The sequence below is a fragment of the Mus caroli genome, unplaced genomic scaffold, assembly GCF_978045245.1.
Source record: "Mus caroli unplaced genomic scaffold, Mus_caroli_1 scaffold_13, whole genome shotgun sequence".
In the NCBI taxonomy this organism is placed as follows: Eukaryota; Metazoa; Chordata; class Mammalia; order Rodentia; family Muridae; genus Mus; species Mus caroli.
Window position 1 is genome coordinate 39,345,797 of NW_028227268.1, and position 16,694 is coordinate 39,362,490.

Here is a 16,694-nt window from a genome sequence, read left to right on the forward strand (position 1 = left end):
AGAGGTACAATGTTTTCCTTTAAGACAGAATGTACTCTCCACGCAGAAAATAATTGTATTTGTTTCCATGTCTCTTTGACCTTTCTAGAAATCTCTTCTTTATAATATATGATGGTGTGAGCAGTTGCCATTTAATCTCCACATACTCTGACATTTGCTTCTGTGATTTTGGACGCGTGGGAAATCTTTGCTCAGGTTGTCAGAAACAAATCAAGTATTTAAGAGCAATAACACACAAGGGTGGACAGCAACCTGTACTGGCTAGTTTTGTGTGTCAACTTGGCACAAGCTGGAGTTATCACAGAGAAAGGAGCTTCAGTTGAGAAAGTGTAAGCTGAATAAACCCTTTGTTCCTCCACTTGATCTTGGTCATAATATTTTGTCCAGGAAAAGAAACCCTAACTAAGACAAATTGGTACCAAGAGTGGGGTATTTCTGTGACGACCTGACCATGTTTTGGGGAGGACTGTGGAAAGACTTTGGAACTTTAGGCTAGAAGATTGGTGGGATGTTGTATAGGAGTTTGGCAGGTAATGTTGAAAACAGTGCAGAAGATGGAGGTCTGGCTTGTGAAATTTCATAGAGAAGATTAAAGATTTTTTTCAGGGCTGATGCTATTTTGATTGTGAAGATTCTGTGGTTCTGGTTAGATGAGGCTGAAGAATCAGCTGTGATTAACAGGATACCAGAACTACTGAAACAAAACCTTTACATTACTGGGACTATTGATGCTGTTTAGCTGGAGCTAAGAAATTATTGGTGATTAAGAAGAGACCAGCATCACTGAGGTGACATCTTCTGGGAAGTGTTTTCTGAGAACACAGAGGCTGTGTTCTAGAGATAGCCAAGATTGTACCTCATGCTGCAGCAGGACTTGTAATGTGTAAAAATCAACCAGATGGTACCAATTTCGCAGGCATGAAGGTGTCATGAAGAGCAGCTGCCCAGGACTGAAGAGGTCATGCAAAGGAGGTAAGGCTTGGCACCATGAAGAGAGCTTATGAGAGGCTGTTGGTAAAGCCTAGGTACAGTGGAAGACAGCAGTGTTTTGGAGATGCCAGTACTGTGAGATGACCACCAAGAAAGCAGCAGCAGTGGAGTACAGGCATCTGGAGCCTAGAAGATAAACTGGGTGCAAAAAGGGCGGGATTGGAGTAGTGACCCAAGCCCTTGGATGAGCCTAGAAGATGGTGAGTGGATCCCAGACATTGGACGGTTGGAGTTTAATTTTGCTTTTGATTGTGACTGTGCCATGATATTTTTCCCTCTTGAAGTGAGAAGGTATTTAGTGGAGCCCACAGTTAAGAGACTTCGAATTTTTAAAAGACATTAAATTTTAAAAGATATTGGATATTTTAAAGGGATTGGACTTTTAATATGTAAAGACTGTGGGACTTTTAAAGTTATTGAGATTGTGGGGATGAATAAGAAAGTAAGGGTTGAGGCTTTATACTGATGTGTTTGTATGTTAAATTGACAAGGGGTCAATTGTACTGGCTGGTTTTGTGTGTCAACTTGACACAAGCTGGAGTTATCACAGGGAAAGGAGCTTCAGTTGAGAAAATGTGTCCATGAGATCCAGCTGTAACGCATTTTCTCAATTAGTGACCAAGAGGGTCAGGCCCCTTGTGGGTGGTACCATGTATGGGCTTGGTAGTCAATTGCAGCTGAGGCTCCACCTACACCAAGACCTGCTTCCTGACCTGTTTGAGTTCCAGTCCTGATTTCCTTGGTGATGAACAACAGTATGGAAGTGTAAGCTGAATAAACCCTTTCCTCCTCTACTTGCTTCTTGGTCATGATGTTTTGTTCAGGAATAGAAACCCTGACTAAGACACAAACCGGTGACAAAAACGTTTCTATATCATATCACCTATTTCAACATTTTCTTTACTGACTTCTCTAGGAAGAATTTCTCCCATATATTAAAGGCACCGTGCATTTTATCATCAAGGAGTGGCTGTGCAGATAAGGAGAGACATGTATTAATTAATTATCCAATTAATTAATAAATTTTGAGAGAGGCTCTCACTGCAAAACTCTTGCTGTCCTGTAGCTCTTTATATAGACCAGGATGACCTGCCTTCTTCTAGGTGCCAGAATCAAAGGCCTGGGTCACATGCATGGCTTAGGGACACATTATTAATGCTATAGTTTGTCATTGACATCTCCAATGGCCAATCCCTTCTCCAGAACTTGGTTTCCATTTCTCTGAAGCTCAAAGTCACATTTTCCTGTTGTTGTTTTTTATAGATTTGGAGAGCATTATCACCTACATACTGTGAAACATCATTGTGCCATCCTCCATTTGTTTTTTTATGTCTTGTCAGATTCGAATATGAGTTAAGACATTTCTCGAAATGGAAACTATATAACTGCCCACATTTAAAAACGGAGACATAGAAGAATCCCAGTTTCTCCTGGGTAAACTGTAGAAAGACTCATAACTTCCTAAGATTTCAGCAAGAGCTTTTTCTAAGTCCTTTACTGCCTTGGCTGACAGATAATAGTTTTGGGGGTAACGTATTTTCGCGCTTGAGTCATAAAGACTCATTATCTTATGACCCAAGTATGTTATCTTTACTCTAATACCTGTTTTCGCAGTGTAACCACAATGGTTTACCAACGTCTGCTTTAATGTTAGGGCAATTTGTTTATAATAGCCCTTTAACTCGGCACCTAGTTCCCCCAGAAGACTGCTGTTGCCTTCCAGGTTCTCATCTCCCTGGACAAAGACATACAGGGTTAGGAGACCGCCCTGGGAAATATGAAGCACATCCCAGATAACTTCCTGCTTCTCTTGCAAACCCAGATTGAAAGCCCAGCTCTTAGAGATAACCAGTGTTCCTTTACGCAGTGAGCCCAATTCTGTCCGGACTAAGTGCTCATAGCCTTCATGTAGTGAGAATGGTTTCATGCAGAGGGCTTCTGGAGAGCGTATCACCTTTCCAGGCATCTCTAGACAAGAAAAGAAACATAACAAATTATAAATATAAAATGTCCGGAATGTCATGTGTGACACATCACCAAGCAGTTTGTAAATTCCACACTTTGCAGCCCAATGGAGAAGGTGAACACAAGATACCAAACACTGATTCATGAATGGGAAGGAGGTAGATGCAAGGGGGACTTGGACACTCAAATGGCCAAAGAGGGAGCCATGGAAGCAGCTGAACACTCACAGTCTCAGAGGCTTGCTCTGGGGAACTCCACAGATGAGAAGAATCAGGGGAGCAAAGGACAGACTAATGTTGAGGACAGAACAGTCAGGTGATGAAACAGGAGAAAAGCATGGAGAAATGGGGAGGCTCCACAGAGCAAAGCAGGGAACAGAGCACACTGGAGTGAGTTCACATGAGGCTCCAGTGTCTTAAAACCAGAATGAAATCAGAGAACTGAGATCAGGGCAGGGGTACCTGGGTGTAAGTTACAGAAGCCCTATTGTATAAGAGAACGGGACAAGCAAGCTAGAAATGGTCTGAAGACAAACAAGAAGAACTGGACATGGATGTATGAAGATCAGTGTACAGGAAGGGCAGTGTCCAGGCAAGGCTGTGCTGCTCAGCTCTGATGGAAAAGAGCCTGCCATGAGGCCAAGCCAGGCCAACACTCTCACTGTTCTGCTGCAAACAGTAGGGCTGCATTTCCCCCTGGCCTGAGACTTGGCAGTGATGTCAGCTTAACCTCCTGTGGCACTTGACAAGAACCTTGAAGGGAATATGAGGCCTGGTTCCTCCATGTTCTTGTTCTAGTTCCAGCTACTGGAGAAGCAGGCTGTATCAGAGCTAGCCATTGTGAAGGGAAAAGTTCAGTTTTATTGAAAGCAATGAATAAACTTTTGATAGGGAACCAGAGATGGGTAAATTAGCTGTTGGTATGTGAGGAGTTTTCAGGTTGCCCAAGCCCAGAAAGTAATCTTCCAACCCCCTTAACCCAATGTAAACTGATTATTAATCTCCGTCCCTCTACCTGCTGTGGCATCCATATGATCCATATGGCGATTCACCCATTCCTCTGTACTAAACCTCTTCACACAGCCACCTTCCACGTGCCAGGACTCAGGCTCTGCAGCGAACACTGCACAGCAGAATCTCTCCACTCTAAGCGCACACACATATGCACACACAGCTCCGGATTTGTGTACTTCGATGAATTTGCATGTGTATTTTATCTTCTCCTTCTCCCCACAGAAGTGAGTGACAGGCAGCTGTTGGATGCACTTTTCTATTTCACTCTCTAGAAGCACGAGATCGCTCTTCTCTGCTTTAAAACCAATAATTTGCTGGTTTTTGCCATCCAAGCCAATGAACAAATATCCCCCTTCAGTGTTTGCAAATGCAGAAACAGTTTGAGGGAGGAGCTCTAAAATCTTTTCCTTAGGAGAAATCTTTTCCTTAGGAGTCAATTTTACCTCAGCATGTGTGGATTTCGTGAAACAGAATGTCTCCCCATAGGCAAGCCAGTCTCTGTTAAACAAGGTAAGACATTCATTTAGTGTTTCATTACAGACTGTTTTACCAGGTGAACTTGGCGGGGATTTGAGGAACTGCACTGCATCCGCTGCTTTCAGTTCAACTGAGAGTGAGAAGATTCTTATGTACAAGTTGGTTTTCCAGGTGGCGATCCCCGGACCTCTCTGATTCGGCTTCCATGGTTTCACAAAAATGAAAAAGTAGTCTTTGTGCTGCATGAAGTCTAGATAGTCATGAGGAAGGTGCACGATACCAGGCAAGGGATTTACCAAATCCAGTCCTATTCCATCTCTGGTGAAGCTGTAGTTTTGATTTTTAATGTGAGCCTTGGCCACACCCCCTCCAGAATTCAGCAGGGCACCCAAAACCTGTAATATACTTTTGACTTCTGTTCTTTTCATTTGACTATCTTTCATTGAATTCCTATTTTTCTCTCCAAGTGTGATTTCTTCTACAGGCAGAACCAGTTCAGCATAGTCTGTGCTCTGATCAACAGTGATGTTTGTTTTCCAATCACTGCCTCTGTTTCCCAGATGAAATCCTTTCCTGGAAGACACACAGAGTCATTTCAGAAGGACGTACATAGTTAGAGGCAGCTCTGCTTTACCACACATAGAACACAACCATCTCAGCTACTCTGGATGAGCAAGTATGAAGGTCAGATGTGACATTTGTTTAGGGACTGTGGCAGTTTGAATATCCTTGGTCCATGGAAAGTGGCACTTGTAGGAGTGGTGGCTTTATTGGAAAAGGTGTGTCCTTGTTGGAGGAAGTGTGTTACTGGGTAGATGGTCTTAGAGGGCTCCTAGTGTTCAAGCTCTGTTTAGGGCAGAAGGGAGTCCCATTCTGGTTGCCTTAGGATTAAAATGTAGTACTATTGGCCTCCAGGATCCTGTCTGTCTGCGTGCTGTTATCTTTTCACTATCATAGTAATGAACTGAACCTCTGAAACTGTAAGCCAAGTCCAATTAGATGTCCTTCATAAGGGTTACCTCAGTTGCAGTGTCTCTTGACAGCAATAAAACCTCAAAATAAGACAGAAGTTGATATCAGAGACTGACTATAGCTGTGATAGGCCTGACCAAGGTTTTGTTTGGAGGGAATGTGGATTTTGGAACTTTGTGTTGGGAAAGCAATGGAATGCTTTAATTTAGGATTAATGGGCCATATTAGTAGAAATATGGAATACATTGGTGTTGAAAGTGATTTGAATTCTGGGGTCCTGGCTGAAGATGTTTCAGAGGAGCAGAAATTGACTATGTTGTCTAGAGATCATTCTTATGATGTTTTGGTGAAGAATGTTGCTGATTTTTTAACTTTTTGAAGAGTCTGCTAGAGGATGAGATGAGATTCTGATTATTGCATTGACTTTGTCTTCTTGTTTATTCCCATGAAGTACATTGTCTATCAAGCACAGTTATCTTAGAGAGGAAAAAATGCAACATGTCTGGGTCAAATATTAAAGGGTGACCTGGAACTAGAATGGGGCTAAATTCTGTTCCCAAGGATATTAAATGCAATTAAGCAAATGGTGAACTCATGCCAGGCTCCCATAGATATAAGGTTATTGTTTATGCTTTTGCAGTTGAATAAGTGGTAGTTACACCATGTTAGGTGTTATTATGACATGGCTATTATTTTCATTTGGACTTTTCATTTCAACTACAATTCAGAACTTGTAAAGATCTTGTGAAAATATTAAGATGTTAAAAATGCCAAAGCCATGGGATACCTGCTGAGGAAAGCTCCTTGTAGTACGTTTGGGTTAATCCTACTTGTATTATGCTATTTGTGTTCCCCAAATTGCCCAAGAATACATATGTCCCCATACAAGACACCAAGGGTCACTGCTCCCATTTTGCTTTGATTGGTAAATAAAGATACTGGCAGCCAATGACTGGGCATGGCAGACAGAGGCAGGACTTTTATGATTCCTGGGCAAGAGACTGAGGAAGGAGGGAGGAAGGAGATCTGCCATGCCTGGAGAAGGAGAGGGAGAGGAAAGGTCACTCCTTCATCCCTATTCAGCAGGAAGATGCTATGGAGACTCATCATCCCTATCCCTTGGTTTTGAGTGTCTGGTTATGGTTATTTTATAAATTATAAGTAGGTTGTGATTTTAAAGGATATTTTGAAAATGGTCAAAATTTTGAACAGGGAGGAAACTAAATAGAGAGCTTAGGCTTGGGGATTTCTGTCGTTCCTTTCCTCTTCTCTAGCCTTTCTTTCTTAGGTAAGGGGAAGGAGGTTGAAAGGAAAAAAGGGGATAGAGAAATTGTAGAAGAAATTAGATAAATGGAAAGGATTACTGAATTGACTCTTAAACATTTCATTGCCATAGTCATGCATGAGTAGAAATTTTTACATTTTGATGAAGAATTAAAGTTATATTTTCTTACATTGGTACAAATTAATATATTGATACAGGTTTAAGGCTGTTATTGGTGTAATTTTTTATATTGATACAAATCTGAAAATTAATTTTGTTACTCTTAGGCATTGTACCTACACAAATCATTTATGAATACCATGCTTAGACCTAGTAATTTTAATAGCTACTATTACAAACTGTTTAGGATGAATAAGTAAAGCAAGTTAAGGACCAGATAGTAAACTCATATTAATATTAGACTTAAGTTTAATAAAATGTTTTCCATATTATTCAAATGTAAATAGATAAGAGTAGTCAAGTTTTAATAGTTCAGATATGCTATGTAGGCAGATAGTCTTCAAAACATCAGAGATCCACAGAATATGGCATTTAAAATCATTTCATTATTAATAGATCTTTTGACTAGGAACCATGTCTACTCCTGACGGTATCCCCTTCACACTTCAAAGAACGTACTGATCATCATTACCTCCATATGGAGCTGCTCCAATTGTGGCAAGGTAGCCACTGGGCAAGAATCATCTGCAGACAAAAAATTTATGTGTAGGAAAGGACACATGATGAAGGATAGTCTGCAGCTTTGCTCTGCTAATGCCAGGTAAGCTAGTTCTTCATAATTCCTGCTTCACTTAAGGTCATTCAGATGGTTAGAGGCCAGGAGCCTGAAGACAGATGCTCCAACATTATGAGGAATATAGGGGACTGTCCAGGCAGTCATCTGTCTCTACAAATTGTTTAAGATTTAGAAGCTATGTTTTTGTGCTTCCTCTATATTCAGGTAATATTTGATTCAGTCTTGGATCTCTGATGGGGTTGAAGACTAGTTATAGTCTCAAAACAAACTTAAGTTGTTTAACAATCAGGAAAATTATCTAGATTTGAAAGGATGGTTTTTAGATGGTAATCCAAGTTAAAATCAAAACATAATTCAGGGGAGCATCTGCACTAGCCATCTTGGTTCCCAGATCCCACCGAGACTAGTCTGCGCAAGTGAGAGTGTGGACTACAGAAGCTAACAGCTTCTGGGACAGGCGGGAGCCACAGAGCTTCTGAGGCAGACCCCGTTTCGGGCTCCAGACATCCGGGCACCATCCCTGCCAGAGGAGAGGTGTCTGACCGGCCTGGGAGGGAGTTGCCAGAGCATCTGCGGGAGCCATCTTGGTTCCTGGATCCCACTGAGACTAGTCTGCATAGGTGAGATAGTGGACTAGAGAAGCTAACAGCTTCTGGGACCTTCCTGTTTCGGGCCTTCATCTTCTGCCAGGAGGCAAGTCTGAGGCAAGTACATTTGTATGCAAGATACTGAGGGACCCTGTGCCCAGTAGGTTTTGATTAGTAAATAAAGTTCCTGGCAGCCAGTGGCTGTGCAGGGCAGACAGAGGCAGGAATTTTAGGATTCCTAGGCAAATGACTGAGGAAGGAGGAAGGAGGAAGGAAGGAGATCTACCATGCCTAGAAAAGGAGAGGGAGAGGAAAGGCCACTCTTGAGAAGATGGAGGACAGAGGACATAGCCACCATGTCGAGCAGGGAAGAGCAGCCCCAAGAGTGCTGCCCCACTGGGTCAAAGATGGAATATAGGATTTAGTGAGTAGTAAGTCAAGAATATCAGAGGGAGGTGGATGAGCCATGTGGAGGCTAGGAAGTGGTCCAGCCATTGAGTTGTTTAAGGCTTATCAAATATAAAGGCTAAATGTGTGTTTCTTTCGTTCAGGAACCCAGAACATGGGGTGGGTAGTGAGGAACACACACCAACTGCAGGGAATAATTTGAGTTCTTAATTGGGAACTGCTTGCTCCAGGTGCTACTATGGAATGGAACCAGCCCTAGAGAAAGAAGTTTCTTGAAATCAACAAAGTTGAAAGGAGTTGGACATCAGACAGAAATGCAGAGGTTGCAATTTGCCCAGGTGGTTAATTTTTTGTCTTCATTTGGTCCAACATTTCTTTACTATTATCTTTTGGGATAATAATGTATATTCTGTGATGTTGCATGTATGTGATCTGCCTTTTGATTTTTATAGGTGATTACAGTTAAGAGGTTCCATGAATAGTCTACCATGCCTAGAAAAGGAGAGGGAGAGGAAAGGCCACTCTTGAGAAGATGGAGGACAGAGGACATAGCCACCATGTCGAGCAGGGAAGAGCAGCCCCAAGAGTGCTGCCCCACTGGGTCAAAGAGACTTTGAACTTTGGACTATTAAACATTGTTGAGAGTGTGATAGACTGTGGAGACTTTTAAAGTTGCACAAAACATATTTTGCATTATGCTATGGCTAGTTATGGTCTCCCAAACCTTATGTGTTTAAAAATGCTATGGAGGCCAGGGAGTGGAATGTAGTGGTTTGAATATGTTTGGCCTAAGGGAAGTGGCACTATTAGGAGGTGCGTCTTTGTTTGAATAGACGTGTCCTTGTTGGAGGAAGTGTGTCACTGTGTAGGTGGGCTTTGAGTACTCTTAGTGCTTAAGCTCGACCCAGTTCAGAAGAAAGTCCTCTCTTGGCTGCCTTTGGATTAAGGTGTAGAATTCTAAGCTCCTCCAGCACCATGCTTGCCTTTCTTCCCACCATGATGACAGTGGACTGAACCTCTGAAATTGGAAGCCAGCCCCAATTAAATGTTTGCTTTTATAAGAGATGCCTTGGAGATCTTCCATGCTCATGGATTGGCAGGATCAACATTGTAAAAATGGCTATCTTGCCAAAAGCAATCTACAGATTCAATGCAATCCCCATCAAAATTCCAAATCAATTCTTCAACGAATTAGAAAGTGCAATCTGCAAATTCATCTGGAATAACAAAAAACCTAGGATAGCAAAAACTCTCCTCAAGGATAAAAGAACCTCTGGTGGAATCACCATGCCGGACCTAAAGCTCTACTACAGAGCAATTGTGATAAAAACTGCATGGTACTGGTATAGTGACAGACAAATAGACCAATGGAATAGAATTGAAGACCCAGAAATGAATCCACACACCTATGGTCACTTGATCTTCGACAAGGGAGCTAAAAACATCCAGTGGAAGAAAGACAGCATTTTCAACAAATGGTGCTGGCACAACTGGTTGTTAACTTGTAGAAGAATGCGAATCGATCCATTCCTATCTCCTTGTACTAAGGTCAAGTCTAAGTGGATCAAGGAACTTCACATAAAACCAGAGACACTGAAACTTATAGAGGAGAAAGTGGGGAAAAGCCTTGAAGATATGGGCACAGGGGAAAAATTCCTGAATAGAACAGTAATGGCTTGTGCTGTAAGATCGAGAATTGACAAGTGGGACCTCATGAAACTACAAAGCTTCTGCAAGGCTAAAGACACCATCAATAAGACAAAAAAACCACCAACAGATTGGGAAAGGATCTTCACCTATCCTAAATCAGATAAGGGACTAATATCCAATATATATGAAGAACTCAAGAAGGTGGACTCCAGAAAGTCAAATAACCCCATTAAAAAATGGGGCTCAGAACTGAACAAAGAATTCTCACCTGAGGAATACCGAATGGCAGAGAAGCACCTGAAAAAATGTTCAACATCCTTAATCATCAGGGAAATGCAAATCAAAACAACCCTGAGATTCCACCTCACACCAGTCAGAATGGCTAAGATCAAAAATTCAGGTGACAGCAGATGCTGGCGAGGATGTGGAGAAAGAGGAACACTCCTCCATTGTTGGTGGGATTGCAAGCTTGTACAACCACTCTGGAAATCAGTCTGGCGGTTCCTCAGAAAATTGGACATAGTACTACCGGAGGATCCAGTAATACCTCTCCTGGGCATATATCCAGAAGATGTCCCAACCGGTAAAAAGGACACATGCTCCACTATGTTCATAGCAGCCCTATTTATAATAGCCAGAAGCTGGAAAGAACCCAGATGTCCCTCAACAGAGGAATGGATACAGAAATTATGGTACATTTACACAATGGAGTACTACTCAGCTATTAAAAAGAATGAATTTATGAAATTCCTAGCCAAATGGATGGACCTGGAGGGCATCATCTTGAGTGAAGTAACACAATCACAAAAGAACTCACACAATATGTATTCATTGATAAGTGGATATTAGCCCAAAACTTAGGATACCCAAGATATAAGATACAATTTGATAAACGCATGAAACTCAAGAAGAATGAAGACCAAAGTGTGGACATTGTGCACCTTCTTAGAATTGGGAACAAAACACCCAGGGAAGGAGTTACAGAGACAAAGTTCGTAGCTGTGATGAAAGGATGGACCATTTAGAGACTGCTGTATCCAGGGATCCGTCCCATAATCAGCTTCTAAACGCTGACACCATTGCATACACTAGTAAGATCTTGCTGAAAGGACCCAAATATAGCTGTCTCTTGTGAGACGATGCCGGGGCCTAGCAAACACAGGAGTGGATGTTCACAGTCAGCTATTGGATGTATCACAGGGCTCCCAATGGAGAAGCTAGAGAAAGTACCCAAGGAGCTAAAGGGATCTGCAACCCTATTTTTGGAACAACATGATGTACTAACCAGAACCCTGGAGCTCTTGTCTCTAGCTGCATATGTATCGAAAGATGGCCTAGTCGGCCATCAATGGAAAGAGAGGCCCATTGGACTTGCAAACTTTATATGCCCCAATATAGGGGAATGCCAGGGCCAAAAGAATGGGAATGGGTGGGTAGGGAAGTGGGGGGCGCTATGGGGGACTTTTGGGATAGTATTGGAAATGTAATTGAGGAAAATATGTAATAAAAATATTTAAAAAAAAAAAAAAAAAAAAAAGAGATGCCTTGGCCATGGAGTCTCTTCACAGTAGTTAAACCCATCTAAGACAGGGACTGTTGGAACAATTTTGAATGACTACAGTAACTTGTGTACTTTGTTAATATTCAAATTTATTGTAATGACTGTATATAATCCTGATGTGATTGTTTTGAATTAAGAAACATAAGTAAGAAGTCTCAGAATTATTATTTCTGTGAACAGAGAGGATGGGTAGAGAAACACAAAGTTACAGCTTTACATTTGCAGGAAAGCATTCTCCAGGAAGTAAAACACAGCCCTTCTCCCTCTTTAATGTAGGTGCTCTCCATTGTAAATCTCTCTCCTGGTGTCCCTTCTATGTTCTGGAACCCTGATTTTCTCTTTTCATTCTCTCAGGACAATTTTTCCTGATCTTATTAAGCCATATTTGAACATGTTCTTCTAATTATGACCCCCCAAAAAAACCCCAATCAATTTACATACTGGGAATATTCCAAACTTCCTGGCTTGTCATGCTGTCCATCCTGAAGAATAATTCCTGGAAACCTGAGTTGAACACAGGGCTCTGTGAATATCTGTGGATTTACATCTTCCACCAACTCTGGGGTGTTTCTAACCATCTTTTCTTCAAATACCTTCTCAGCTCTTTCTAACTTCAGATTCTGTGGACAGAAACAATTAGTGTGTTAGTCTTCATGACAATGGTCCACACAGTTGGATGTTTTTAATGCTCTGTGAGCTTCAGGGTTTCATTGGTATTTTCTTCAATTTAACTGATTTGTTTTTCTGCCTAGCAAGTTTGGCATTGGACTGTTCCAAATACTTATTTTAAATTTAATTAGTGCAGTCTTATATATGTTGTTGATTCCTTCTGTGATAGTTAATGAATTCACTTAATCTTAAAAATGACTATATTGATGTCTATTTATAGTTAGACTAGCCCTCAGAATCTCAGGCAGGGATACTCCATCTTGCAGTAAGACTTCTCCTTCCCTGTTTGACATGACAGACTACAGAAAGAGGAGCTCTGCTTCCCACACTTGGACAGTGAGTGATGATATCTGAAGAATCCTTATAAAGGCATGGAAGGACTGCCAAGAAAAATAATTTTCATGGGGTTGGAGAGATGTCTTAGTAGTTAAGAGCATTGACTGTTCTTCCAGAGAACCCAAGTTCATTTCCCAAATGGTGACTCATGTTGATGCATAGAAATTTATGCAGGAAAAACTGATACATACAAAATAAATAAACAACTAAAGTATTATTTCAAATTACAGCAACAAAAGCTTCCCTATGCTGTGATGTAGTGGTTTGAACAGGGTTTGCTCCCTATTGATTCATATGTTCGAGGGCTTGGGCATTTGGAGTGGCACTATTAAGAGGTATGTCCTTGATGGAGGAAGTGTGTCACTGTGGGGTTGGGCGTTGAGGTCTCCACCTGTGCTCAGGCCACATACAATGTGGAAGAGAGTCTCCTTCTGGCTGCTTTTGAATGAAGAGTCTAGAACTCTCAGTTCTTCCAGTACCATGTCTGCATGGATGTTGCCATGCTCCCACCATTAGGATAAGGACTGAACCTCTGAAACAGTTACTACTCCAGTTAAATGTTGTCCTTTACAGGAGTTGCCTTGGTCATGTTGTCTCTTCACAGCAATGAACCCCTAAGACAGTGGACAGTAGCAATAAAGGGAATTATCACAGCTCAAAGTGCTTTCCTTAAAAGGAATATCAAAGTAACGTACCCTGTAAAGTCTGAGGAACATTTTAGAAGGGAGGGCATGAAGAATGTCAGAGCTGACAGGTAGAAGCTTGAGAAATGGATCTGTGGTTAAGAGAACTTTCTGTCCTTCCAGAGGACTTAGGTTTGGTTCTCTGTATGACCTGGCTGAAGTGAGAATTTTGGTTTCTTTAAAAAAAACCCAGGGTCCTTTCAGCAAAATCTTGCTGGAATATGCAATAGTGTCTGGGTTTGGTGGCTGAAAAAACACAGGAACATTGTAAGAATATAGTCTCATTTTAATCCCAGGTATGGGAAGGTGCTACATCAGATTGTCCATATGAGCTGAGTATGATTAATTTTATGCTGTATCAGAAGCATGGCTTGTCAGTTGCAGCTATTTCTGTGGTCTTATGACATTTGGAACCTTGGAACTCTTCAGAGGATGTATAAATGCTAGGACTGTGAGAGGCAAGACTACTGTTGGTTGGTGTTGATCATTGTTGGTAGTTTCTGTTGGCTGTGGTTTCTGAAGTAATCTTGCCCAAAGAAGAAACAACAATGATGGTGACAACAACAACAACAACAACAGCAACAGGAAATTAGATATCCTGAAAGCAAAAAATCAAACTTGCACCAAGGAACTCAATGCCACTATTCACCAGGAAGTAGTCTAACAATAATATCATCTCCTTTCCCCTCTCTCCTTTTTTTCTCTTAGATAGTATTAGGGGGTAAAAGGGTTTGAAGAAAGGGGGTGAAGGGTGGAAGAAAGAAGAACCCACAAAGTAGCTAAAAGTCTTACTACAACTTGTGCACAATGTGAGGCGGGGCAGAATGGGAAATTTTATTTTAGAGGCTTAATAGGTGTACTGGCTAGTTTTGTGTCAACTTGACACAGCTGGAATTATCACAGAAAAAGGAGCTTCAGTTGAGGAAATGCCTCCATGAGATCCAACTGTAAGGCATTTTCCCAATTAGTGATCAAGGGGGAAAGGCCCCTTGTGGGTGGAACCATCTCTGGGCTGGTAGTCTTGGTTCTATAAGAGAGCAGGCTGAGCAAGGCAGGGGAGGCAAGCCAGCAAAGAACATCCCTCCATGGCCTCTGCATCAGCTCCTGCTTTCTGACCTGCTTGAGTTCCAGTCCTGACTTCCTTTGGTGATGAACAGCAGTATGGAGTGTAAGCTGAATAAACCCTTTCCTCCCCCAACTTGCTTCTTGGTCATGATGTTTGTGCAGGAATAGAAACCCTGACTAAGACAATAGGAAATGGCAAGGGACAAAGGGATGGATATTCTTTTTCAAGATACCAGCAGATTTATTGTGGCTTCTTCTGCTTGGATATCCCCCACTTTGCGGCCAGAAGGAGCTTTCTGTTTTAGTGTTTGTGTGTTTGTTTTTCTTCCCCCTGTATTCCATTATATAAGAAGTGTGGAGAATGGATGTAAGGTGAAAAAGATTATGGGTGGAGGTGGAAGCACATGGGAGACAAGGATACCAGAGAAGGAAAAACAGAACGTCTCAGACCTAGTGACAGAGCAAAAAAAAATGGGAATTTTCCCCAAGAGGAAAGGGGGGATGAAACTGTCCTGGAAGCAGTTTGTGGTCCTCTCCAGTGTTGTGCGCTTGCAGTGTCCAGTCCCTGCAGTCCCTGCAGTCCCTGCAGTCCCTGCAGTCCCTGCAGTCCCTGCAGTCCCTGCAGTCCCTGCAGTCCCTGCAGTCCCTGCAGTCCCTGGGAGGGATGAGGAGCTTGGTGGGTGTCTCCACAGGACACAAGATCAGAGAAAAGATGGAACAGACAGTTTTGAAAGAAAGGATTAATCTCAAACCAACTGATTCCTAAATGGCAGCTATACTGTCTGTCCCACACCTGCTCAGGCATCGTGGCTCCTCTCCTCCACCTCTTCTGGCATGGTTCCTGTCCTCCACCTCTTCTGGCATGGCAGATCTCCTCCACCTCTTCTGGCATGGCTGAACTCTGCTCCTTTCCTCTTGCTTCTTGGCAGGAAAATCCTAAAAGTCCCCCCTCTGTCTGCCCTGCCCAGGCATTGACTGTGGGCATCTTTACTTACCAACCAGACCACTTGGGGGCAGCCACGAAAACTCTTGACCAAACTCAATGCACTAAAGAGTGCATTTTATACAGGGCTTTTAATATGAAGTTTCCTTCCATCACCCCCCCCCCATCTAATATATAGGCTAACTTATAATTGGATTTTTAAAACCTTCAGGTTGGATTTTAAAGTTAGCCTGGATGTGGAGGAAGGGAGGGTCAGCCTGGCGATACAGAAGGGACTCATGTGAGCATTGTGGCAGAAACTAAAACCACATGCTGGTCGCCTTGTCCTTTCCAGATAGCCTTCAGGGAGAGTGACTAAGTGCTTCAGGAGCAGTTGCAGGAAGCATGTGTCAAAGCTCACATACATTCTAAACATTGCTCAGGCCTCATGGTTATTTTCTGTGTTTCCTTCTCTTGCTCTCCATGATCTGAGGATATTGTTTCTCCCGCACTGGTCAGTTTCTTCTAAAGAGGCTCTTGGTGTGATTTCAGTTGTATAGCAGGACTTTCTGACCCAGAAGCAGTAAAAATGATGACACAGAGGCTTTTAGGTATTTTAAAGCTTAAGCCTATAGCTGGGCAGATTCCCAACCAACTTTCTAGTTCATCCCGATTAGTCCTGGCATTACCTTCCATGTGTGGCCAGCTCTGCATCTCTGCTCTCGTTCAGGTCCGTCTTTCATCTCCGAGTCCCCAGGCATTTTTGGCGCCTTTACTTTCTTTTTCCAGAGTCCCTCCCCAGGAAGTTCTGTCTTCAACTTCCTGCCCAGCTCCGGTGAGGGTGGGAGGCAGAAATCAGAGTGGCTAAGGACCTTGCACAGTCATCAGTGTTCCAACGTCTAGCTGCACAGCTAAGCTGAGAATTCCCCAGGATGCCTGGCACTCTAGGGATTATGCAAGGATGCCTCTGAAACAGACTCCTGTCCATTACATTCTCCTAGTCAGACTGGGTAAACCTCTGTGGGACACTTGCTTCAGTCCCTAAAATGTAGCATTATAAAAAATTAGCAGTGCTTAAATGTATCTGTATGTAGTTGTGGGGCTGTGTGTTCACAGCTACACCACCATGAGGAGGTCAGAAGACAACTGGCTTGAGTCAGTTTTCTCTCTCTCCTGCACAGAGATCCCTGGGGCTAGAGCTCCTCAGGCAAGGTGGCAGCTGCCTCCATCCACTGAGCCATCACTTCACCGGCTCCCACTCTTAAGTCTTTCTCCAAGGTTTGTCCTGTTGACCTGAAAACCTGACTCTCCGCCAAGCATGTTATCACTTGGACTCCATTGCTCTTTCTCAGTCCATGTCCCTAGCCAGGTCCTT

General features: G+C 42.5%; 1 protein-coding gene across 1 annotated transcript; it reads right to left on the bottom strand.

Moving 5' to 3' along the window:
• Positions 1–2,326: 2,326 nt before the first annotated feature.
• LOC147001437 (schlafen family member 2-like) lies at positions 2,327–12,878 on the bottom strand. Its single transcript, XM_085829254.1, has 3 exons — positions 12,086–12,878; positions 3,970–5,018; positions 2,327–2,958 (listed from the first exon to the last, which is right to left on the bottom strand). Exons 1-3 carry the CDS (start codon positions 12,220–12,222, stop codon positions 2,327–2,329), a joined length of 1,818 nt encoding a protein of 605 aa, XP_085685380.1. The 5' UTR covers positions 12,223–12,878.
• Positions 12,879–16,694: the final 3,816 nt, after the last annotated feature.